The 26,629-nt window shown below is 40.7% G+C and overlaps 2 protein-coding genes across 2 annotated transcripts in view; both read left to right on the plus strand.

Moving 5' to 3' along the window:
• Positions 1 to 349: 349 nt before the first annotated feature.
• Positions 350 to 10,247, plus strand: LOC104955177 (sal-like protein 3). The gene is made up of 4 exons (XM_010782424.1): positions 350 to 995; positions 4,882 to 7,818; positions 7,928 to 8,271; positions 9,440 to 10,247. Exons 1-4 carry the CDS (start codon positions 917 to 919, stop codon positions 9,830 to 9,832), a joined length of 3,753 nt encoding a protein of 1,250 aa, XP_010780726.1. The 5' UTR covers positions 350 to 916; the 3' UTR covers positions 9,833 to 10,247.
• Positions 10,248 to 11,286: 1,039 nt separating this feature from the next.
• Positions 11,287 to 26,629, plus strand: part of LOC104955404 (probable phospholipid-transporting ATPase IIB) — a 32,299-nt gene continuing 16,956 nt past the window's right edge. Inside the window, exons 1-7 of the mRNA XM_010782730.1 lie at positions 11,287 to 11,367; positions 11,805 to 11,861; positions 18,669 to 18,842; positions 22,200 to 22,350; positions 24,528 to 24,641; positions 25,253 to 25,361; positions 25,947 to 26,005. Of these exons, the coding sequence (XP_010781032.1) occupies positions 11,288 to 11,367; positions 11,805 to 11,861; positions 18,669 to 18,842; positions 22,200 to 22,350; positions 24,528 to 24,641; positions 25,253 to 25,361; positions 25,947 to 26,005 (744 nt within the window). The 5' untranslated portion in view covers position 11,287. The remainder of the gene's footprint in view (positions 11,368 to 11,804; positions 11,862 to 18,668; positions 18,843 to 22,199; positions 22,351 to 24,527; positions 24,642 to 25,252; positions 25,362 to 25,946; positions 26,006 to 26,629) is intronic.

Below are 26,629 nucleotides of genomic sequence, written 5' to 3' on the forward strand. Positions count from 1 at the left end.
CTTTTTCCACCTCTGAATGAGGACTTATTTTCCAACTTGGAGACATTTTTCGCTCTTTTATGGCGCCAAATTGTGGGAGGTCGTAACAAATGAAGCACGGGCTCCAGCAGCTCCTGCGGTATCCTGTCAGCAGCCTATCGCAGGCGGCTGAGGGGCTTCTAATGATGGACCGGAGGCGGAGGCACCAAGGAGCGTCGGTGCCTCGGACAAACCAAGAGCCTCACTTCCGAAACACACCGGCTGGAGACCGGACCTGTCTGCGATCTGAGCGAGGTGTTTGCGCAAAATTTGACTTTATTTCACATTGTTTGCACTCTAACTACTTTTTTTTAAAGGATTTTCTTGTGGACTTTAGGCAGTTTTTGGACACAGCCTCTCCTCCTGTGGAAGGATAACTGCTCTTGAGGCGACATCCATCCAACAGAGAAGTCAACTCAAACTGGAGCGACTCTTTTGACGCAAACTCGTCAAAAAGCTCCCATAGAAAGGCACTCTTAATCCCAAACGGACACCAGGATGCAGCATTTGACCACAAAGTTAAACCCAGGTCTGCTACACAGCGCACGAGCCACTCACACGTCGGACTAAACCATGTTGGAGTTCCTCGGAGAGTTGTGCGTAAAAGCATCACCGGACAGGAAGTGAACTAATTATTATTTAACCCCATCCCTCATTTCCATATCTTGCGTGAGTTGGCAGGACTGCAGCCAATCACCCACCGAAAGGCAGCAGGAGTCGTAAAAGCGCTATCCTTCTTCCATCACCATCACACTGACATGCGCAATCTGCACACGGGCATCAGCAGCAGCAGGAACACTTCGTTTATTCCAGCGGCCCCGCTCCGGCTGAAGGGTCCCACTCGCTGCTCGTAGATGAGCCGGGGTGAGGAGGCAGAGAGGCGCAGAGAGAGCTCAACATGTCCCGCCGCAAGCAAGCCAAGCCGCAGCAGCTCCAGGCGGAGGGAGAGGCGAGGAGCGCACCGCTCTGCCATACCGGTACGTGTGTTTAAAACCACTTTTACTGTGTTTACTGCAGCTGATGCGATACAAAACAACAACTATGAGTAGAGCTTCATTTAAATACTTTTATTGCAAAGAAAAGGTTTAAGATTAAGAATGATTGTGGCCCAGACCATTTTAATATCTAAAATGTTGGACAAACTGTATTTTGCAAACTAAATTGAGTAAATTGGTTCACAGTTTTATTATTTATTTATTTTACAATTTGAGCATAAATTAGTTTTCACACTTTGAATGTCTGAAGTCTGCAAGATTAAAAAATACATGTCTAAAAAGTTTATTAATCTGTTTCAAGAATGGAATTAAATGTTGGATAGTTAAATAGTTTTTTGGTGTTTTAACCAAAAACGTTTCTACATGTATTTATTTATTGGATATGTGGACAGAGTAAAGTAATCAAAGTAACGTTATTCTGAAAACGGTAGGCTACAAAACGATCAAACCTCTCATGAATTCAACTATTTTCACATGTTATTTAATGTAACTTTAACCGTTTTAGGGGATATATGGGAAAGGCCTGTTGTGTAATCCACCAACAATAAAAGCATTAATATAACTAAAGCTGAAATACGTTTTAAATGTGTAGGTTATATTGATTTGTGTTCGAGGCCTTCTTGACAACTATTAAAACCGTGCAGTGAGAAACAGTAATCTTATACGTAAGAAAATAAACTAAAATGAAATTGTGGCCTTAATGATATTACTTTTATGATAATAAAAGTGTATTTTACATGCATGCAGGACCCATGGGTTTAACTGATATTCTTACTTTAAAAAGTATCAATATTTTCACCACAAATTACCTAGAAAATTCACAATATTGAATGAATCTCAACATCCATTATATCGTATATAAACAATATAGTTTTAAAATGATCAGCCCTGTACACTTTGTAATGAGATACCACTTCATTGCCAGCCCATGTGTGGAGCACTAACCATTTTTAATGATTTAATAGTAATATGATTTTATCATATCTGTAGGAAAGCTGGATGTTATTTGTACGTATCAGCACTGATATTATAACATACATAAACCTTTAATGTATTGGACAAGAGGTTATCCAAAAAACCCAAAAAATATTACTGAATTAAAAAATGTATTTGGCCTTCGCTCTCTAAATATTGCGCAATGACAACATTGGTTTGCAACATGCTTGGCTGTAGCTGACAGTTCATAAATGAATCTGAATTAATATAATCTAATATGATTCAATTGATTCAAGTATTTATTTATATCCCTGTCAACTTTATTCAACATTTAAGTCCCACATCTGAAAAGCAAAAGGCCTGCGCATTAATTCAAATCATCCTCTCCTCAGTTCTTGTCTCATGTCAGTCAGTGATTTATTAATTATTATTGGTGTGTGTAAGAAGGTGTTGAGTGTGTTCGAGGCCCCCCCACAGCCCTGCAGCCATGCGGGGGAGCTCGGTCACTCGGAGAGAGGGGCTTTGATTAAGCCTGCTGATTTAACCTTTGTCAGCCTCACCCTGCGAGGGGCAAGTGCTCCACGTCTGCATCATAATACAATTAGTACATGTGAAGTGGTGACCTCTGCAGCCGCGGGTCACTCAGAGGCTCTGCGCTGGCCCCACTCTGTTTGCTTTGCTGCTGCAGACCCTTTTCCCTGGCCAAACCACACAGCGAGAAACACTCATAAATCTGTTTTCTGCTCCTAACATAATGGATTGAGCGATCGGTGACATTTAAAAAAGACATGTCTATCAGTGTTATTATATTTGGAATCTAAATCAAAACTGATCTTTTCTTTGTTTTTCCTGGAAGAGAAACAATTCCCAAAATCCACAGGGAAAGTGTTTTCGCTCCTGTGTTTGCTGAATCGCCTTGGTGATCTTCAGACCACCCACATGGAGAGCCAGTCACTCTGATTATTTACCTCTTCACTTCCAAATACATTTAACCCTCTCAACTGTGGTCACACTCTTCTTTTTAAACCAATTTTTTTTTTAAATCAATTTTTATGACACAGATGTGACACAGTTAGAAGCCTGTCATTTAATTAAAAACATATTCCGAGTTAATACAGACATGTATCAGTGTGTTTGCATGAGGATCTGTTGAGTGTTCTGCTATAATTGTGAATACAACAGATGTCCCATTCGGGGTTATAGCTTGAACACACTGATACTCATTCCCTCAGGTGGTGAGGCAGAGTGATAACACACACGCATACACACAAACTACGTGCATAGTAACACACACATTCACACAAACTGCGTGTATACAGTCTGATAGCTCACACACACACATTCATGGTCAATTCAACACAGGCACGTTAAATTGTCCACATTTACTGCGTTTAAGTGCAGCATATGTCGGCCACACACACCCAGAACACACACTCACTACATTTCATTATTCATGATTTGGTTTCATCTTGTTGTTTTTAATTACCTTTGTTTTTATTTTCCCATTGCAATCCAAATTATTGCTAAAAAGTTCAATGAAATAACATATTACCCATCTATTTTATTTGGTGCTTTTTAATTGTGATTCTTAAATTTGTGTAGGGAAGCCGGAGTGTATGTACAAATAATTTACTATTGATTTCCCCAAATGTTCCATCTGGTAATGCTGTCTGTTCCCTAATGGGGCAAAGCCTGAACAGATGCAACAGTGATTGTAAAATGTAAAATCTTTTCTCAAACTACGTCACTTATGAGCTTCTGACGGAGGAGGGGAGGAAACTGTGATGTCAAAAGATCCCTTTCAAACTGACATATATAATAAATTAAATCCTTTAAAAATCGAAATATGTGCACATACAGTATCATTCAGATCTTTTTTTCTGTTATAGAAACAACATGCTGTTTATTAAGGCTGTGAGATTATACACTTTTTGATTGCCTTGTGTTTTGATGAAGAATCCCAAATGTGTCTTTCTGTGAATAAGAATACACTCAAGTTTTTCCGGGCCTGACCATGCTCATTAAGAATATCTGTTTAACTTATGTTTCAAACTGCCTTGAAAATCTAAAATCTATGATGTTTTGCACAAATTACATTTACATTACATTTTCAGCTGACATCATCCATAACCACGTTTTAGGTTTTTAATCCGGTTTAACAACTATTAACACATTGTAGGTTTTGAACAATAGTAGAAAGTGCACATTTGATGTGCAGATGAGACAACACTTAAATGTATGAATGCAGAGGAAAATCAATATAGTGTATGAAATTTCATTATCTGTCTGAATGCACAATGGAGAGGTCAGATAACTTCATTGAACTTTATTGATTTTTGAGGAAGATTATTAACATCTGCAAACAGGGGGTGCCAGTTTAAAACCTTTGTCAACACTTTAAAGATATGTTTATTATGGGCCTTGTAGAATTCTAAGATCCAAAGTGGTATCACGAACAAATGCCGCTGTAAATATATATATACATAGGAAAACTTATATTACATATCATCTAATTTGAGACATAAAAAGAAAAAGAAAGTGTCTAATATTTGCTGTTAAAATGTGGTTTCCCATTTAATTTCCCTAGGTAGCTTCATTGTTATAAAAACACATTTCCACACTGTATGACAATGTTATACATTTGTTTTGGGTGAATAATAGAAATATGAGAGGTTTTCTTCTACATTAAATGGTTTTCTTCTTCATAAAAACCCATGTTAAAATCAACATGAATTGTTAGTTTTGGACACAGATCTTTGGTTCAGTGGTTTTTGAACAATGCTTGTCCACAACAGAAGTTAAGAAAGATGGACTCACTGCTCTGTATAGGAAATAATTACAGCTTGATAAAGGAAAATGTGTCCCTCTGGTGAAATATCAGGACGATAAGTGATCCATTATGCATTCTTAATCCGTTTTTTTCATGTTTCAGGCCTGTACAGAGAGAACACCAATGGAGGCTGCCACAGCAGACAGGAAACACACATCTGTGAACGATGCTGTGCTGAGTTCTTCTCCAGGACTGAACTGAGTGAACATCAGAAAGTCTGCTCTGAGGATCCCTTGGTGCTGATAGTGAAGGACAATGACAGGATGCCAGTTCCTGATGAATCTCCTGCTGGACCCTCTCCAGTTCCTAGCGTTGCGTCTAGTGACTCGTCTGCAGCAGAATCCAGCTGTGGCCTGGGGGAGACGCTGGTGAACGACAACGATAGCCTGGACGATTTCGAGGAAGGTTTGGAGCGAGATGAAGCCATGGAGCTTGAGCATCACTTGCACGACAAACAAACCTCCAGCCCTCAGCCTCCAGATTCCGCTGAGACCCCCAAGATGTCAGCTGTTGACAGTTATGGCATGCAGAGTACAAACGTGACACTGGAGATCCTCCACAGCACCAGGGTGGCTGTGGCTCAGTTCTCCCAGGAGCTCAGCAGCATGGGGGCTGGAGGGAAGGCTTCAGGGGCCATCCCTGTGATCCTGGAGCACCTGCTGGCCCTTCAACAACAACAGGTCCACCAGCTGCAGCTTATTGAGCAGATCTGCAGCCAGGTAGCCATCATGAACAGACAACCAACACAGGCGGCGTTAAAGCCAGTCTCCAGATCCCTGTCTCTGGCCCCTATCCCTTTCCCTTCTCAAGGCACCATCCCTCCTCCCATCCTGCCTCTATCAGGAACCATGCCCTCAACCTTCAACGGAAAGGCTGCTGTTTCTTTGTCTTCTGTGCTTGAGAAGTCACACAGTCTCCCCTCACAAACTCTATATGGGCAGTCCACCTTCAGAAATGTGAAATGTACCTCAACGTCTTCAGAAAATTCAACCCCATCTGTCACCAGCTGCAGCAGCAACATCTCCACGTTGCTGCCTCCTTACATGGGCTCACACAGCAGCGGCATTAGCTGCTCTCAGACGCTGAGCTCCTCCAGCCCACTCCCCCTGGGACAGAGCAGCCTCCTCTGTTCCCCCTCCAGCCTACCATTTCTACCTCAGAGCCCCGCTAGCAGTGTCATTTTCCCCAATCCCTTGGCTAGCATCGCCGCCACAGCTAATGCACTTGACCCTCTCGCAGCCCTCATGAAGCACGGGAAGGGGAAACCGCCTAGCGGGCCCTTGTATGAAACCAAGCCCAACCCAGAGGAGCCTTTCTTCAAGCATAAATGCAGGTTCTGTGCCAAAGTGTTTGGCAGCGACAGCGCTCTGCAGATCCACCTGCGCTCCCATACAGGAGAGCGGCCCTTCAAATGCAACATCTGTGGCAATCGCTTCTCCACAAAAGGGAACTTAAAGGTGCACTTCCAGAGGCATAAAGAGAAGTATCCTCATGTTCAGATGAACCCCTACCCTGTGCCAGAATATCTAGACAATGTGCCAACAAATTCTGGGATTCCCTACGGAATGTCCTTCCCCCCGGAAAAGCCCGTGTCCTCATGGCTGGAGAACAAACCTGTTGTAGCAACTCTGCCAGCCACTATGGGTCTTCCGCTTCCCTCCGCTATTACCTGTATCGGAGGCTCGAATGACCCCGTAAGTGTAATACCATCTGTTAAATCTCCCTTCCAGACAGCTCTTGGTGAATGTGTATCTTTGTCACCTAACCACAGAGGCAGTGAAGCTCATTTCTCTCCTGTTTCAGAGTTGAAGCGTGAGACAGAAGTGTCCAATATACTAAAAACAGAAGGGATACACCTGCCCCAGAACTGCTCCCTGATATTGAGAGGCAACCCTATAACAGAAGCACCCAGCACTACGATCCCATCTGTGGCCACCACGCCTGAACCCATCACCTCAGCATCCCCCCTCTCCGAGTCCCCACCTCTATCGTACAACTCGGACGAAATGAAATACCCAAGCGGGGGTTTCCTGGACTCTATGCACACGTCTGAAACCTCAAAGCTTCAGCAGCTGGTGGAGAACATCGACAAGAAGATAACAGACCCCAACCAGTGTGTCCTCTGTCACCGCGTCCTCAGCTGTCAGAGTGCGCTCAAGATGCACTACCGCATCCACACCGGGGAGAGGCCCTTCAAATGTAAAGTTTGTGGCAGGGCTTTCACCACCAAAGGCAACCTGAAGACTCACATTGGCGTTCACAGAGAAAACCCTCCCGTCCAGGTGCAACACTCGTGTCCCATCTGCCAGAAGAAGTTCACCAACGCTGTTGTCCTTCAGCAGCACATCCGCATGCACATGGTCGGACAGATTCCAGACTCCACGCTCATGGAGGGGCTGCAGGAGATGGATATGTCCTTCAACGAGAGGAATTTTGATAGTCTCAGCAGCAATGACAATGACCTCCTTGATTATATGTCAATGGAGGATGATAATGAGGAAGAAGACGAGGAAGTAGAGAGTATGGAAGAAGTTGTAAATCCATCGAAACCCTTGATCTATGACTGTTATTCACCGCCTAAGTCCAACATTGTTTCAAGTTTAGCCGCTCTGGAGAACCAAATGAGGATGATTGACTCTACTTTAAGCCTAAACCACTCCTTTGGTATACAATCTCTAACAAATGGTTTTAATGACATTAGCCAACTTAATTTTAAAAGGTCTTTGGCAGAGAAAGGCGTGGAGAACTGCAGACTTATCAGCCCAAATGTTTCAGAATCTTCCTGTTCGCCTCGTGTATCGGGATCTCCGATTCAAAGCAACTCAGAAGGCATGACGATCAAATCACCTGCAGTGAACAACAACAGGCCAGAATCCCACGAGTCTTTGGCAGCCTCAGTAAAGAGAGAGCAACCTGATTCTCCTACCTCGGCATCAGCGGCTGCAGTGGTCCAAGAACTGCGAGGAATACCGGCCATCAAGCTGTGTGTGAAAGAGGAGACTCCTTATAGTATGTCCTTCCAACTGAGCCGAGAAAGAGGTAATCTTGCAATGTTGAAATTCAAATGTTCATAGCCTACTAAAGATAAATATGTGTTTTTCTTATGAACATGATTCAATGATTGATCCCCTTTGCACTTTGATTTCAGCTGCAGGTCAAAGTATTCCCACCCTGGTTACCAGCACATCGTCTGGGCTGATAAAAACCGAGATGAATGGTCATAGTCAGCCGAACAATTTGTCTGAAAGGCAGCTCCCACCGTTTAGCGTCCACATCCCCCCAGCTTACGCTTCAATCGGCAGCCCAGGAATGACCTCCCTGCTCGGCCCCGCTCCTCCCCGTCGAACTCCGAAGCAGCACAACTGCAACGCCTGTGGGAAGAACTTCTCTTCTGCCAGCGCCCTGCAGATCCACGAGCGCACACACACCGGAGAGAAACCCTTTGTCTGCTCCATCTGCGGCAGAGCCTTCACCACGAAAGGCAATCTGAAGGTAGATAAAGGAGGTTTTTCTCTGTTGTGCTGTCAAGCTGATAGCTCTGTTGGTATATTTAGAGGTAATTATCTGCCTTTTGTGAAATATAAGATGAATGGTTCTCAACAACAACAGAAAAAAAACAAGTGACTGGTCAATCAATTTTAAAAATTACATTTTTGTAATTACACAGCAAGTGGGTATTTTGTTGTATGTAAGGCAGCATACATGGCAACAACATAACCTCCCTGTTATTTTATAGAAACTAATCATTGACTCATGTGTGTTCAAAACAAAAAGAAAAAGTAAGCCAGTTTGTCAATTTAAATCACTGTTCAATTACGGTTTAACTCCCTGTTCGAACACAGATCATTCCCCCTTTTATAAAAGAGCACACATTCTTATTTAATTACAACATATTTATTGTATGTATGTAGGCATATGCATGCATTTCAACTAATGTAAGAAAAAGACAACAGCATTTTCTTAAATTCAAAATAAAAAAGCCACATGAAATTCTTTAGGAATTATGAATGCCCTGATTATAATTAGGTGCAACATGTCTCTTATGATATTGTTTCAAGGTATATTTTCCCCCATAAGCCAAAATGCATGTTTATAACAATTTGAGTCTAGTCACTTTCGAAAGAAAAATCAGTAAAGGGCTGGCATTTAGGTTGCAGATACATTTCTCCATGAATTAGTAATATATTGTTGTCATAAAATGTCCCAACATTTTAAATATGCATTACAAATGTTTTGTTAAGTCTAAGGTCAAAACCTAAAATAATTTCTCCAAAGAATAGCATAAAATCTTAACATTCAAGAAGTTTGTACCAGCAAAAATACCTAGCGATTTTTTAATGAACTATTACTTTCTTGCTGATCAATTTTCTGTTGGGTGACTAAGCATGAATCAACTTTCAAAAACCCACTCTAGTGGAACTACAATTCCGTCAGATTTGGTAAACACAGATTCAATCAATTAAAACAGATATCTGAAACCTTTTCACATTTTATTTAACAAAGGCTATTGTATATAGAATGAGTATTATAGTGTAATAGATAATAAAGCTGCAGCTATTAAGGTGTAGGGGGCTGGATATTTACTGCGACAACCCATGGGTAACATGTTTTTGTTGAGAAATAAAAGCATACATCAAATCTAATTTCCTGTCATTTTCAGGTTCATATGGGAACTCACATGTGGAACAACGCACCAGCCAGGAGAGGCCGGCGTCTGTCGGTAGAAAATCCCATGGCCCTGCTGAGCGGAGAGGCCGCAAAGTTTGGAGAGATGTTTCAGAAAGACCTGGCAGCTCGAGCCATGAACGTAGATCCTGGATTTTGGAACCGATACGCTACAGCGATCGCCAACAGCCTGGCCACGAAGAACAACGAGATCTCAGTGATTCAGAACAGAGGCATCTCTCAGCTGCACCCTCTGACTGCAGGCATGGACAGAGTGAGCGCCGCAGGAAGTCCAATAAACAGTCTAACCAAGACAGGCATGGACCTGGGGAATAATAGGCATTTTTCTATGCTGATTGATGACAGCAAAGAAATTGGAATCAATTGAAAAAACAATGAATGGAGACTTAATACTTATGCAATCTATTGTGAACATTAAAATATTTGTAAAAGCTCTTGTTTGTTCGTATGTATTATATATAGACTTAAAAAAGAACTTTTTATCAATTGACAAAGAATAGTTGGGTATTCACATTTTGCTATTTTACTTTGCCGTCATTTGTGAATGTTTGTTTTGGTTCCAATACAATAAAAAGTTGTTTATCTTGCACCTGAGAACTCCTAGGGTGCTGAATAAGGGGAACATACTGTATGTTCAAATCAATAATGCAAAGAGTCTGTTATCTCCTCCGGACAGCTGCCCAATGCTGCTAGCTGGTGCAAAGCACAATACATGCTCATGAATACCCACAATTAAGAGTTGTCAATATTATGGTGAGAAATTGTTATTCTTAAACAACAGTTGGACCCAAATAAAAACTAGAACAAACAGTCTGTATGTTCAATTCACTGCCTCACTCTGGTAAACACTTTCCTAATGTTATTTTACACATTAGAATAATACATGCTTACTTTTTGTAGTAAAAACTTAAACTAAGATCTTTCATTTTATTTGATTACTTTTTCTTCATGCATTATGTAAGCGATAAGTATTTATTTCCCACAAACAAACAGGATCAAGCAGACATAACTTATAAAACAAAATCTATTTGTTTAAATGTGGTTTCTGCATCTTGTTAATCTTTTCTGTTCTGTTTTGCAGACCTACAACATCTGAACTCTTCTCAAGCTACACTCTATGAACAGAATAGATGATCATAATTATACATAATAATAATAATAATAATAATAATAATAATCACAATTTAATAAGCTAATTTATTTATTTAAGTTTTGAACAAATGTTGTGTTTTTCCTTTTCCTCTTGTCTCCAGACGTATGATATAAACATTGTCTACTTAATAATTTATCTTTACATTTAAATGTGTTTTTTTTTTTTAGATGATCTAGAATATCATCTGGGATTTAAGTGAAAAAATAAACCAAAAAGAACAAATTAGGTTTACTGTAACTAAAGGCCTATGCAAATAAACAGTCAAAAAGCAAATGTTCATTTATTATTCGCCTTTGCGGAGCCTTCAAACTCATGGTCTTCATCAGCTGGTTATCTGCTCATCATGGCTCTAAATTAGTTTTCAATGGGAAATAAAAGATGCATTCGGCGACTCTCGAAATTTGGAAACTCCGCATTGTTCCATTCAACTAGAACAACTTTTAGAAGAACACTTATTTGTTTATTTGAGTTATCAATGGTTAGTGTTATGTTGTGCTACGTCAATGGAATAACTGGAAACAATAAGGAAACCCTTTGTGTTTTGTAACCTAAAACGCACTTCTCCATTATATATCATTATGTACGATATGTCTGAATAGTATTTGAACGCAGCATAACTCCTAAACGTTTTTTTTTACGTGACGTCAGGATGTGTACTGCCCAGCCAAGATGGCTGACAGCATCCCGTTAAATCCGTTACGGAAGAACTCGAGGAGGATCCCGTATTACAACTCAGCCAGAATTTCAAGGTATGGAGGAGCCAGCTGACATATTTTCTTCTGTTGCTTACTTAAGACACAGCGGTTTATCCCAAATGTTTAAATGTGTTGTGCCTCGGTAGCTCCCTGGTGTATGTTTGTGTTCTGGTTGTAGCTGTTAGCTTGTGTGCTAGCTCTGCTTCTGACAGCTTCTCGCATTATCTTCTTTGACAGCTGCTTCGTGAGCTAACACCAGTTTCCTTAAAATTACAAACCCTTCTAATTTTAGTATACCTTTATTAGCCCAATACCACAAACTCTATAACCTCTTAGTTAGTGACATATATCCCTTTACCACTGCACTGCTTAGTACCCTGCTGGCATTTCATTTAAAGTCACATGATGGCTTCTGTGTGTTAAGTTCGTCACATGTTATAATAATGTGTTGCATACTGGAGTCATCATTCACCCGCTTGTTCATTTTTCAGAGAGGACAAGCCCTTAGATTCAGATATGGAAATGAAGGAAACTTGTCGCATTATCAGGTACTTTTAGACTAGATGGTATGTTTAGTAGTAGTAGTGTTTACATTGCATATGTTGATATGAGTAATGGTAGCCCATCACTAGTGTATGTAGCACCATTTGTTTTGATGTTTTCTCTTATCTCGCATTTAAAGAATGTCAGCCTTTCTGTATTCTCTTGCTCTCAGTAATTACATTCATGTGGCAGTTATTTGGGGAATTGGTGTGGCTTCTGCTGGATCAGAAACAGATACAGAGCAGCGGGTCCTGAAGCTGGTAAAGCCACATTATCTAAGCTTTTTTATTGTAACGGGAAGCAAATGTTCAAATCAAATCTAACTTTATTTATGAAGCACTTTTCAGACACAAAGGTAACTCTTAAAGTGCTTCACAAACCAAACACATAGACATTTAACAAAATATAAGAACAACACTATCTCCTCCTTCCCAGGTATAATCCGGTATAAGAATAATAAAAAGAACTAAAATAAGAATCTAATAATAATAATAATAATAATAAAAAGACACCTCACTATGGGTCTTTGTTTTAACTTTTGGTATGATTTAAAAGAGGCCAGAACCAGATGACCTGAGGGTAATATAGGTAGAACGCAAATCTGATAATATCTAGGACCAAGACCTTAAGAGCTTTAAAAACCAATAAGAGTATTTCAAAATTGTTTACTACAATGCATGTGCGTCACTGGAGAGTCATAAAACCTTTCCAAAACCACCCCACGCTTCCATTAGAGTTGGAGTTTTGCAATCAGATGTGGGACTTATAGATCATACAAACACTTTAGATGTTAGTGTTTCCTGTTGGAAGGTCCCAACAGTTTGTAAACAAAACAGTGATGAGAAGTTGGTGGTAGCCTCAAGCACTTAATGTGGCTGAGGTCAAAACCTCAGGAGATGATTTGCAGGTTTTCAACCATATCTAACCAACACTACCTAACGCTGCTTTTTCAGCATGTCATTTGCAGTTTTCTACAGTCCCTGGCTTTTGACAAAGGTCCCACTTGTTGCAACTAATATTAAGGCATTCAATAGATCCTTGCTTTTCTTTGAAGACTTTTCAGTTAACCTTTGACCAGAATTACAGTGTTTTCTTACTTTAAGGCATGTTATTGTCTTCTTGCTGCTAACTATTTCCGATTGCCATGGTATATACGTTATTTTTAATGTGTTGACAACAATAGTTCACACTCAACATCGAGTACTTCGTAGTTATTGACTAGTAATAATAATAATAATAATAATAGATTAATTTTGTTAGCGCTTTTACAGGTGCTCAAAGACGCTTTACAGATATAGTGAAAAGAAAAGAACAACAAATAAATATTTAGTTAAAGTTAAAGTCAAATAATACAAAAACAATCACACATTAAAAGCCAGATTGAAGAGGTGAGTTTTTGTGAGTTTTTTGAAGGTGGTGAGGTCGGTGCAGTCTCTGATGGGTTGTGGGAGTGAGTTCCAGAGGGAGGGGGCAGCAACGGAGAAGGCTCTGTCCCCCCAGGTCCGGTGCTTGATGCCGGTGGGGATTGATAGGCGGTTGGCTAGTACAAATAACAGTTAGGATGAAAGAGCCAAGTTTGCGGCGACGTGAGGTCCATTAGCTTAATTAAGGATTCAAAGCAAAAAAGCTATGATTCAGTTTATGAATTGCATTTCAAATATTTACATTTCAATAATTTAGCATTTGTGACATCCTGGCTTACACCGAACTCATCAAGCAATGAAGATATTGACTGTCCAGCTATGTTTCCAGCTGATCGATCTTTATGCATATGCATTTAAAGAAAGGAAAGAAAAAGGTAACAGATAAGGGGCTGGTCCATGCGGTTGTTTTGCAGTTGTCGTTACCGTTGAGTGGCCCGCTGTGTACTCGTGCGTGTTGTTGCTTGATTTTGGTTTCTCCCAGGGTGGGGGCCCCTATTAAGATTAGGTCGTGTTGAGCCCTAGCTCTTTTCTTTCCAGCGCCCAGCCGGAACGCTCCCGGCCTTCAAACCATTGCATCTGGACCCTGTTACCACTGCCTCCGCCTTTCAATTTTATAANTTTGTTTACATAATGTGTTTTGTAGGGAACAAGGCAGGGATTGGTGTACAGTAGATGGGCATTTCAGGCTACTTATATTCCATATAAGATTTTCTTTGGGCATTGTAACCATATGGGAAGGCCTACACCGACAAATTATTTGTTGTTTTTTATCCTTCAACCCTTTTTTCAAATAGCGTTTGAAGTGCGTAATTATAACAATTCCCAGAATTGTGCATTTGCATTAGGGCTGAACGATTAATCAATTTTAAATCGAAATCACGAATTTTAAATGATGCAATTATGTTTGTTTTTTGTTTTTAAGTTTGTTTTTTTGTTCTTCTTGTGTGTCAGTCATCCACACCAATCAGAAGTGCTGTGGTCCACATGTACCAGTCATTGTTAACCAATCAGAAGTGGCCCATGAGAGTAGGTGATAGACAGATTGATCCAATCACCTGCCAAGTATTTTTGAAATACTTTTCCAAATGGCTTCCAATGGAGCTTTCCTAGATGGTGTGGTGAAACTAACCGTCTGAGTCAGGTTAGTAATACTCCATCACATGTTCTACATCTATTACAGGGTGAATCTTAAACTGAAGCTTGACTTTAAAACAACCCAACGGAAGTTTCATGTAAGTTTAGTTCTTTCACTCGTAGCTCGGGCTGCGGGGGTGCTAGAGACGGGAGCACGTTGATGCGACCTTCCTAGCCGGAGATATGGCCGCATTTTACAATAAACTTCCGCTGGATCGCAAATCGAATCGCAATCGCAATATCTGTCAGAAGAATCGCAATTAGATTATTTCCCCAAATCGTGCAGCCCTAATTTGCATGCAGTTGAATAAAATGAAGAATGTAATTCAAATCTTAATTTAGCTTGAGTGCACTGATGTTTTGCAGTTTTGATATAAAACAGCAATAATACACTTAAGTCTCCAAAGTATGACTCTACAAAGCTGTTCTGTCAATAACACTGGGTGTTACATTATATACTCACTCATGATTCACTCATATCCACACCCTGTGTGCAGAACTTAGGGACGCATCTATCAGCAAATATTCAGCAACACCGGTTAACACCTTCACAGACACTCACACTCTCCTTTTGGAAGGCAAGAGGAAGGGGATATAATTGTACAGTAGCCCATGGTTTTATTACTATATGTTGAAGTAGGGTTTTAATTCAACAAGAAGTTATTTGTAATGAAAGCAAACAGGCATTGTAGAGAGAAGAAAGACTTGACAATACAACAATGGCCTTCATTGGTTCTGAAGGTCTCCTAATGTCATGTTGCAAGTGTTTATTTTAGTTTATAAAAAAAGTAGTTCAGCTTTAAAAGCAGTAGGCACAGTAGGCAGCTTCCTTATTATCCTATCAAAACCAGATTTGGGTTTTGCATTGTGACTTCCTGCAACTTGTCTAATTTCTGCACAAAACCCATTACATTTTTGTATATTCAATCAATATGGAGGCCTGCTGTCACATGTGGAGTGCCTCCAGTAAATGCGTGGTTGCAGAAATAATTGGTGATGTTTTTTCAGCAGGTAAACAATAGTTTAGGCTCAGCTACATGCCAGCAGAATGTGCAACGGCCTTGACTTTATATTAACCAAGAGAGTAACTCCTCTAATAGTAAACCGCATCTCCCCCCTTTGGTTCGCAATCCTCACTTCATCTAAAGGCCCTGACACACCAAACTGACACCAAAGAACACGTCCCGACGGAACACGACTGTTGTGTCGCCTCACGTCTCCTGCTTCTTGGCCAACAGTCGCACTGGAACACACCGCAAAGACTTTAGCCGACGGCCAAGTAGCACGTACGAACTGCGCATGCGTGAGTGGCAATAACTCTCCTTACCAGCAGGCGGCGGTAGTATGTATTCGTCATTTCAAAATGACGGCAACAACCGGAAGACAGAGAAGAAGAACCGACTCCGTGATAAACAACACAACAAAATAGCGTGTGGCGTCTCCATTTCACCTCGTCCATCGAAAACATGTCTCGTGCGGTACTGGAGCTATAGCCATTGCTAGTGTTGCTTGCGGAAGACATTTCTTTGTGCCTTCTTAAGCTTGTTTTTGTTTTTTTGATGTACTCCCTCACTCGTTTCCATTCTCATGCACTGATTCGCTAGCTGAACAGCCAATCAGAGTGATTTATTTTGTCCAACTGGCCCGGCCCGATGCCTCGGCCATGAAAGGCAAATAAGGCGTGTCACGGCAGGACTGTGCGGGACACACGCAAATTGAGTTTGGGGCGACAGGCACACTCGTCGTCCGCACTAACGAAAAACGGCGATTTCGGCCTGATGTGTCAGGCTTAAAGCAGACTATAGCCCTCTCATTTCTCAGTTTTCACCTCCTCAACTCCTCTCGCCTCGACTCCTCGCCTCGCCTCGCCTCGCGTCTTAGTCGCCGCNATTGATTAAACCAGTTCAATACACATTATTCTTATTATCATTCTTTATGAGTGCAGTAACGGTAAGGCATCTAATTACTTATTTATTTAGTATTTCATAACTTAATAACAGAGATCGGTCCAAACCTTAATGTTGAGACATGTCCAGAAATCCTAACAATGAAGCGGGACAGCTGAAGTGTTCTCCGTATGTAGAGAGAGGGCGATCAAGGAAAGAGAGCGAGCGGTGAGGGATTTATGGAAGCAGATGAAAAGACAAGAAAGACAGAAGGCACAATAACAAGTATATTTAGGTGTTTTTTTTGTAATTAACCGCGGTGGGTCAAGAGGAAGGTAAAGTCCCCCTGGTTTGTCCCCTATAGCTCTAACTGCCATGAGAAAACTCAAATTCAATAAAAGCTGCAGTATTTAAAACGGGAGGACAATTTCCGGGGACAGATTGACCCGAGGATTGGACCAAAGCCAGGAAGGCACATGATCACCATAGCCATATGAGGCCGGACAGGACCGGAGGGCTTTCCTTTGCTTTTCCAGCTGTCTAGTTTTGTAAACAAAGGTCACGTGCACTGGGGCAGATGAATGCGCTGACAAGGTAGCTTGTTATCGGCAGCGAGAACTTCTACAAACTAATTGTGGGCTTATCATGTTTATTCGGCCACAACAGTAAAAAAAGACTGTTCGTTCTCTCCAGATGCAGAGTCAGGCCAAAAAGTTCCAAAAGGGCCGCTGCCCCGGGCAACATTAGCCGTACCTGTGCAACGTCCCTGCTTAAAAGTAAACAGGGGAAACCAAACCAGACTGAGACCAGGTCCTGCCTGTTCTCTGCGCGGCACACACAACACACACACACACAACACACACACACACACCACACACACACACAAACACACACACACACACACACACACACACACACACACACACACACCACACACATCACACCACACACAACAACACACACACACACACCACACAACACACACACACACACAACACACACACACACCTGGTGACCACACACACACACACACACACACACACACACACCTACAGCCCCTACACATAATAAGTAGTGCTGTCCTGAGACAGCGAGTAATGTAATGTAATATAATATATGAGCCTCCTCGATGCTCGGTCCTCGATGTGCATTAAGAGAAATTAGATGTCCTTCAACGTGGCGCACTGACATCGATTTCCAGGTCACTGTCGGAGGACCGAGGAGGCAAAAATGTGAGAAATGAGAAATGTGTCTCGTTTAGCAGATTTTTCAATAGAGACCTGTAAACCTTTCCCTGTTAATTACTTAAATATGAACCAAATGCTAAACATTATATAGATGCATTTTTACATGCTGAGTTTCCTGCAGTTTGAACTCTTCCACAAGTTTGAATATGTTTTGCATCTTCTCTTGATTGTATATTGTTTGTTACAGAGAAATGCATACATTGTATTTGTTTGTTGATACGCACTAGCTAAGGTTTACGGTGACTAAGCCAGGACTGTAAGCCTATGTTGCATTTCTGTTAAGCTACAGGCTGCCTTGATTCTACAGTATACCTCATGAATAAGTCATTCTGTGCTTCTCCAGAGTGTATCCAGTGTGTCTTTATAATGTGAATAGGAGACACACTCAGCAGTACTTAGTGATGGAGGAACTGATGCACTGCGCGAAATATCTTTTAATCTTGGCTTTTCTTCAGACTTTTGCTTGAATCTGCACATCTGGAACTCTGTCAACTGACTACAGAATGTCCTTAGTTGCCCAACAGCTTGTAGATTGTGTATAATTCAGCAACCAGTTGGATTCAAAGCGTAATGATATGGACACGTTTCAAATGTCGGGTTTATTATCATCAGTGTAACTTAATGTAAATAGAATATCATCATTATTGAATACAAATCTTTATATTTTTTACATAACAGTATCAGGGCTTTAAAGAATAAACAATGTACAAGAAGACAATCACATTGATGCCAGGTCAAGCCGCCCCACCCTCCACCCTTCCATACCACCCCCTCCATGCCCAATAACCAACACACATCCCTCAATGCCCACTAACTCATCCACCCCACCTTGTCAGACCACCAAGTTCTTCAGAATATGTAACTATTTAAAAAAAGAAACGGACATTGTGTGTCAATTTAGTTGTGATAGCAGGCTTTACATTATTTTTTTTAGAGAAACAAACCCCTAAAGTTCATATTTTGAGATCTAAAGTCCAAGGCTGGAACATTGTTTGCATTTACACCTTAACACAAAATATGATCATTCTTCATTTCTAATAGTATGTCCTTGTCAGCACAATCCATTGAAGTTCCATGGCAAGTTCTTGTTCTAACTAATTGACTGTCCCCTGTCCTGGCAGATACTCCCTGGAAGATGAGCCCTCTAACCTGGACGAGATGCCTCTGATGATGTCGGAGGAAGGCTTTGAGAATGACGAGAGCGACTACCAGACCCTGCCCCGGGCCCGAGTCAGCCACAGACAGAGGGGCCTTGGCTGGTTCTTGCTGGGGGGGTGGAAGGTCCTCTGTGGCAGGTATTTCTTCACCTTTTGCATTATTATTCTTTAAATGGTTTTATTTGAACATGATGATGCACGGATCTCATGGAGCTCAACGTTCTTCCCTTGCTCAAGTTTACTCTAACTCCTCCATTGGAGAAACGTTTTTGAACAAATATCAAAACTATAATGTAATCCAGAAAGTCTATACTTTGTGCCTCTGCAACATGTATTTACCTCCTACTATCTTTTTCCTGTGTGGAAACTTTAATATTATTCTTACTCTTTTTACACTAACTGCAGATTTATATATTGCAGCATTTTTACCACATGTCTCTGAACAAATGCCCACAGGGTATTCACATTTTATTCTAAAATGAGGTTAATCATTGTCCAGGTCGTATGGTCAGGTGCTTTCCAATCAAACTGACAGGAAAATGACATGTTAAAGCAGCAACAGGAATAAGATCGCACAGGACAGAACAGTACAAAAAAAGGATAATAAGCATAAAGAATATAAGTAACAGCATATAATAAAATCACAAAAATAGAGTAAGCTGAAACTGTTGACGTATATTTAAGCAATAGCTCACGACAGGCCGTGGTATATGCTCATTATATCACAGCTAAGGGGCGTGGTTCGGCCCGACGCGAAGTGGAGGGTCGACAACCCCCTTAGCCCAAACGGTATAAACGGTTGTTTCAGCCCAACGGTATACTGTTTTTCTCAGACGCGGAGGGATACTGACTTGTTGTGAAAAGTAACTTACAATTCTACCCGTGGTATACGCTCAGTATATCACGGCTAAGAACCAATCAGATTGCTTGATTTGACTTGTCCGTTTTATAAACAGATTTGAATAGTAGAATTTTTATTTTATTTTTATATATATATATAAATACATATATGTTTATTGCTTTCAAACCTAAACAAATTCCTGTTCTGCAATACATTCTCACATCAGGAGTTATTGCCCTTCCATTTGGACCTTTTCCCCGCTCTGAAAGTGGTGGTTCTGTTTTGTCACTCTGTAAATGTAGTGTATAATGTTAGCGAGTACGCTGGTGGCGATCAGTTTGGATTTCGAACGCACCGGTAGCTGTGCATGAAGTGCAAAGAGAGGATAAGGGCATGTTTTTTGGTCGAGTTCCTCGATGCGCACCATCAGTCCAAAAAAGATTTTCAGGTCAGACACAGCGCTGCGGTTGATCCAGCTAATGATTCATTTGAGAGGTTTTGCCCTCTAAAGATGCTCCTTTTTTTTTAGAAGTGTTTGTTCGTGCAATAAAGTGTAACATTCATACACAAATGTTTGTTCAGTGCCCATAAAGAAGCGTTTACTAATGAAGGACTTCCATGGAACATTCTCTGTGTTGATAGCAATGCATCTCCAGTTGCATATTGATCCTCCCCCCCCTCCCCATCCCCACCACTAATGAACAAATCGGATTTTTCACAGCTGACCAGTTTGATGCTTTCCAGTAATTTTATGTGTGCTTAGTGTGGGATTATAAAACTCAAATAATTCACGCCGAATAAGCCCTGACTGTTCAAATAGCATATCGTTTGAATAGCATTCATTTGCTCAAATAATGGCTCTTATGAAACCGGACCGGGGGTGCACAGAGACAGAGAGCAGCGACGCCAATACAAACAGGACTTTTCACCAAAGTTGATTTATTTAGTTTCATGTTTTGCCAACTTGCTTAAAAAGTGGAAAAGCCAAGTCGATCAGCATGACGGTATACACACACACCCTCTCATCTTTCCCCCCCAGGTGCCAGCGCTCTCATTGTAATTTACCCCTGCACTACACCTCTGTTTGCGTTTGATATCAGATATGCTAGATAAGCTCCAATGTAGTCATTAGCAGGTTGATAGAAAGTCAAATACTTTAAAAAAAGTAAATGTCACAATCCATCAATCTAATCCCCTCTCAGAACTTTGATAATATCACAATACTAACTGTACATGTGGCTGGTTATTGAATGTTAGTAAGAGTCAACATGAGGTCAAACTAACTCAAAACAAGTGTTTATCACGTTCACATAAACACTGATAAACACTTGTCTGCACACAAACATTATGTTTGGTTCTTAAGATTCCTCTGATTTTCAACTCTAAAAGTGCCTGACTCCCAATTCCTCCTAGGAATATCTTAACATTTCAGATCATTTAAAGGTGGGGTATGTCATTTATTTCAGAAACACTTGTTATATTCCATGGAATTCTCTTAACATCCCAATAGCAATGACTAATTAAATGCTTTGATAATAAAAAAATAAAAAAATGTCATCTGTGGAAGCCGTAGTACTGTAAAAAGCACGACCAATCATCTGAGCCGGTCCGGCTAAAGTAACTGGATGGCCTACCTGCCTGTCAGCCTTCCATCTGTGCACAAACTTATCTCGTGCCCTCATTGGTCATGTGCGCGTTCGTGTATGTTGGAGGATGGGCTCTGTAAGGAAGTGGCAGATTTTTTCCGATTGTGTATTTTCAAATTCTAGCGCACTCGAGCTGGTTTCTCCAAAATTACCTACCCCACCTTTAAATGATGTTGGCAAAGGGTTTGTTTATGAAATTGTGTCAAAAGAAGTCTTAAAGATCTGATTCATGCAACATCTTCAAATCCTCCCTGTTGAAAAGTTTGCTGAAAACATATTTTTGTGTGACCGTTAATCTTTTTGTAAAAGTTTGAAGTGAACTTCTCTTTTATAAAAAAAAAAAAAGAAGAAAATAAGTCTTGTCATTTGTCTGTGAAAGTGGTTAAAAATGAAGGTATCAACTTACCTTTTCTATATATTCTTTTAGTCTTATCGAAAAAAATGTACAGCTATGAAAAATGAAGAGACCACTGCAGCATTATCAGTTCCTCTGGTTTGACTATTTCTAGGTATGTGTTTGAGAAAAATGCATTTTTATTTTATTTTATTCTATAAACTACTTCCAACATTTCTCTGTGTTGGAATTGAACAGACTCTGGAATGAAAGGGCTGCCATACATGTAGAGATTTAGGATCAATTTGGAGTGGTCACTTAATTCTTTCCAGAGCTGTATATAAATCGGCCACAAACTAAGCGTTTATAATTTAGTTGAATCAGTAAATTAAGCAATACATTGATTGGTATAAAATTCAGAATTGTCAGAATCTGCTGCTTTACTTTATGTCATGTGTTTGTTTATGACATCTCTTCCAGTTGATCATACGAAATATGTCACCACAGACATGCATAACAATTCCTGGACTGTTTATAGACCTGAAAATAATCAGGAGATGAATTGCTAATGTTAGTGTTGCTATTGCTGTTGACTGTTAGTTGCAGCCCATTGAGCAGCATGTATCTGGTGTGATGTTTACTCTGGATGACATATGTCTCTTTGTTTCTCTCAGCTGTTGCGACTGCCTGGCCCGTGTATGTCGGAGGAGAAAGGAGCTGAAGGCCAGGACCGTTTGGCTCGGCTGCCCGGAGAAATGTGAAGAGAAGTACCCCAAAAACGGCATCAAAAACCAGAAATACAACATCTTCACCTTCGTGCCTGGGGTACGTTTGATTCCAGAGAAACAACTAAGGCATATCCTGTGGGTCACATCACTCCATTTGCTCATGTAGCAGAATTCACATTTCATGCTCTGATCTTCGGAACAAACGTAGACGTTACGGCTGTTTTGAGTCAATGTTACATTTTTACTATTAGAGCGCTTTTACAGGTGCTCAAAGCGCTTTACTTACACATTACACATATCAGACATGTAAGAGTCATTACTGTGGACATTACCCACAGGAGCAAATACGGGTAAAGTGTCTTGCCCAAGGACACAACGGCCTGACGCAGTGGCGGCCGAGGCGGGATTCGAACTAGAGTTCACCAGCGCCCCTTGATCTGATGACCAACGCTCTAACCACTGCGCCAAAACCACCCTCGTGTTCCCACTGTTTTATAATCCCTACTTCATCCAGATGAAATATGTGTATTATGTAAAGCACAGTAGCCTGCACTGGGTCTAATTGTTAACTGTTCTATCATTAAGGCCAGGGTTTACACTGTAGGGGACATAAGAGATCCATCAGACTTACTTATTAAAAACCAAACGGTTCCATGATTAAGAGGAGCGCCTTTGGCCCAGGCAATAAAATGTCAACTGTCTGTTAGAGATGCGGATATTCTCGTCGATGGCGAACACAACGGCTCTGTTTTTCTCCCTCTGCGATGAATTATTAAATACACACAAATTGAGTTTAGCAGTGTGCATTTTTCCCTAAAGGTCAGGGGGTTCATTAACCGTCGAGAGCCGTGCATTGATCCCGTTGTCTCTGATAATCTGTGACGAGATGCAGGACTCTCATTATTGCGAACATTATTCAAAATGTGACCTTAGATGAATGGGATACCAAGATCCCTGTTGATGGATGGCCCATTAGCAAAGAGCCCTCAGTAAGTCACAGGTGGCACTTTGCTCCGCGTGATTTAAGAAAGTTCCTTCTTTATCCATTATTGTGGTGATCAGTCCTGTTTGTCTTGTGCTGTGTTTGTTCTGCAAAGCATAGGCACCAACAGACATCATACCAGAGGAGGAACGAGTACTCAGATCTTATACTTAAGTGAAGTAGCAATAACTAAATGTGAAAATACTCTGTTACAAGTCAAAGTCAAGGCTCCATCTTACTTGGGTAGAAATACAAAGAGTATTGGTATCAAACACACCTACATTCCGAAAGTAAAAGTGCTTGTGTAGTGTAAAAGCTCATTTCAGATCGATATGAATAAAATCAATGGTTTATGATTATGAATGTATCAGAATAAGAATCAGAAGTCCTGTATTTGTCCTTCATTGGTCATTCCTATGAAAGTTGCTCAGTGGATCATGAAGCCAAACATGGAGCGACTGTTGATTCAAATAAATTCTGGATCAACCGGGGTCTTGGGCCCATAGTGTCTCAGCTCAGTAAAATGAATGGAGGGAAAAAAAACTTAATTCTGCTTTTAGCGCATTTTACAACTTTAAGAACAAATGATTTTAATACAGGCTATTCACGTGTGTGTACTTGGTGGATAATTGACCTAAAAAATATTTTACGCTGATTTACAGATGTCTCTTGTCAATGGGTCTGACACTGTAGTTGTAGTACCAACGTTTGGCCACTACTAACATTTGCTTCAACGCTGGCGAACTTCCCCAGCTTGGTTTAGAACAGCTGCTAAATGTGGAGCTAACTTTTACTATTTGTTATTCTGCTGCTGTTAATTTTAACCTATAAGTCAATGATTATTTCATAATTCATTCATGTTTTGTATATCAGCTTTCAATCTGAATTCATAAAGTAACTAGTGATTCAAGCTTTCAGATAAATTGTGTAAAAAGTAGAATATTGGCTTAAAATTAAGTCAAAGTAGGATCAAATGAAAATACTCGGGTCCAATTATCAGGTACTTATATTTGACCTAAGTACTGCACACTACTGCTTTCTCAAAGGTACCATGCCAGGGGAAATGTTCACCCTGAATGCCATGTGTAACAGAAGTTCTCAGTGTCCCAGTTTCCATCAGGTTAATATAAAATTAACAGCATTAACATGTATCCTGTTCCCTCTTGGATCTGGTACAGTAACCCATCGGTTGCGGCGACATCCTCTTTGTCTTCGCTGGCAGCTGTCATGGTCTGTGACCCACCTCGCTGACAGGTTCCCTCACCTCTCTGAATCCTCTCCTCTGCTCTCAGGTTCTCTACCAGCAGTTCAAGTTCTTCCTCAATCTCTACTTCCTGGTGGTAGCCTGCTCCCAGTTTGTGCCATCCCTGAAAATTGGATACCTCTACACGTACTGGGCACCGCTGGTGAATGCACTTCAGATTGATCTCTGTCATTGATTTGTATGAAAAATGGGTTGGTCTCTCATAGAAATGCAATGGAAGCTAGTTGGAGAGTGTTTTTCTTTTACGGCCTACCCAACACCTGCCTTTTTAGTTTGCCTTTGAATTGAATTGAGTTATTAAGTGTTTTTATTAAACACAAAGTCATGTGTTTCTCTGTGTGTTGGTATTTTTTAAACATTATTTGTTGTGAAACACTTTTCATTTCTCACTGTTATCGTTAGTGTATGAAAAGAGCTCTATGCATTATAGGTTGAGTTTCAAGAAGGCCTTAGTGTAAATAATTGAATATTAAAATGATTAGTTTATTCAAGAATTTGTGAATTGTCAATTGATTTGATGGTAGACAATCATTTCACTTTTTGACACTTGGACACAGAAATGTATCTGCATTTATATGTATAGTTAGAATAATTGTTATTAACAAATATAAATTCAGATGAATCACCTACTTATGACTTTATAGTCATCTTTTTATCCCATTGAGACAGTTTTAAACTACATTTTTTTCCGTTTCAGCTTTCTGAACGATCTTGCTGACTTGAATCTGTTTTGCCCTACCTTCTGTGGCTCAGGGTTTTGTGTTAACCGTGACGATGGTGCGCGAGGCTGTGGACGAAATGCGGCGCTACCGACGGGACAAAGAGATGAACTCTCAACTGTATACCAAGCTCACAGTGCGAGGTTAGTGAGAGACATCCATCCACTCTCCTCCTCATGACTGCAACTGTTTGCTGACATTATGATAACGGATATTCTCTCCCCGTGCAATTAAAGAGACGGCACTCCACGGGATCTACACTTGTAACAGAAGTCATTCCTCTCGCTGTAATTGCATTGATTTTTCCTTCTCTCACTTTCTCAAGACCGTATGATCTAAGATCTGTCCCTTTGTTGAACGTGTGGTGAAATACCCCTGTGTGCTATCTGTGACCTGAGGCTGCAGCTCTCACACTCTCCATGTGCTCGTGTGCATGCACGCAGCTAGAAGAAGAAGGCTTTGCAGGCAATATAATTGAGAGTGACCCTATGTGCCATTGTTTTTGTCTATGCCTCTGACCAGAGATGCAAACAGAGGGGTATTACATTATCCTGCAGGAGGTAACCAACCTGTTAGAAAGTGAGACGGAAAAGTGGGTTGTGGTTTTAAGAGCCTGAAATCAATACCTTCAGTTTATTTCATAGTTATTCAAATACTCAGAGTATGTCTTCAAAAAGAAAGGTATCATTTGAGTGTTTTTTCTTCATTTCATTTGTCTTTCTTCTTAGGTAAAATTCCAGTTAAGAGCTCAGACATACAAGTTGGGGACATGATCATCGTTGAAAAGGTAAATCTCTACTGCTTCCTCGAGATATTTCTGCATGCACTGATTTTAAAGGGGCCTACTATGCTTTTGGGGTTTTCTTTTTGCTGTAGTGTGTTATGTACACTGAACAAAAATATAAATGCAGCACTTTTGTTTTTGCTCCCATTTTTCATTAGATGAACTCAAAGATCTACATTTTCTATTTACACAAAATAACCATTTCTCTCAAATATTGTTCACAAATCTGAAAAAATCTGTGATAGTGAGCACTTCTCCTTTGCCGAGATAATCCATCCCACCTCACAGGTGTGGCATATCAAGATGCTGATTAGACAGCATGATTATTGCACAGGTGTGCCTTAGGCTGGCCACAATAAAAGGCCACTCTGAAACGTGCAGTTTTGCTTTATTGGGGGGGTCTGGGGGGGTCCGAAAACCCTAGGGTTAAACCCTAACCCTAACATGTCACCCATCTCCTTGGCATAGAGTTGATCAGGTTGTTGATTGTGGAATGTTGGTCCACTCCTCTTCAATGGCTGTGCGAAGTTGCTGGATATTGGCAGGAACTGGAACACGCTGTCGTATACGCCGATCCAGAGCATCCCAAACATGCTCAATGGGTGACATGTTAGGGTTAGGGTTTAA

The sequence above is a fragment of the Notothenia coriiceps genome, unplaced genomic scaffold (genome assembly GCF_000735185.1).
Source record: "Notothenia coriiceps isolate Sejong01 unplaced genomic scaffold, NC01 NC01_scaffold00024667, whole genome shotgun sequence".
Classification (NCBI taxonomy): domain Eukaryota; kingdom Metazoa; phylum Chordata; class Actinopteri; order Perciformes; family Nototheniidae; genus Notothenia; species Notothenia coriiceps.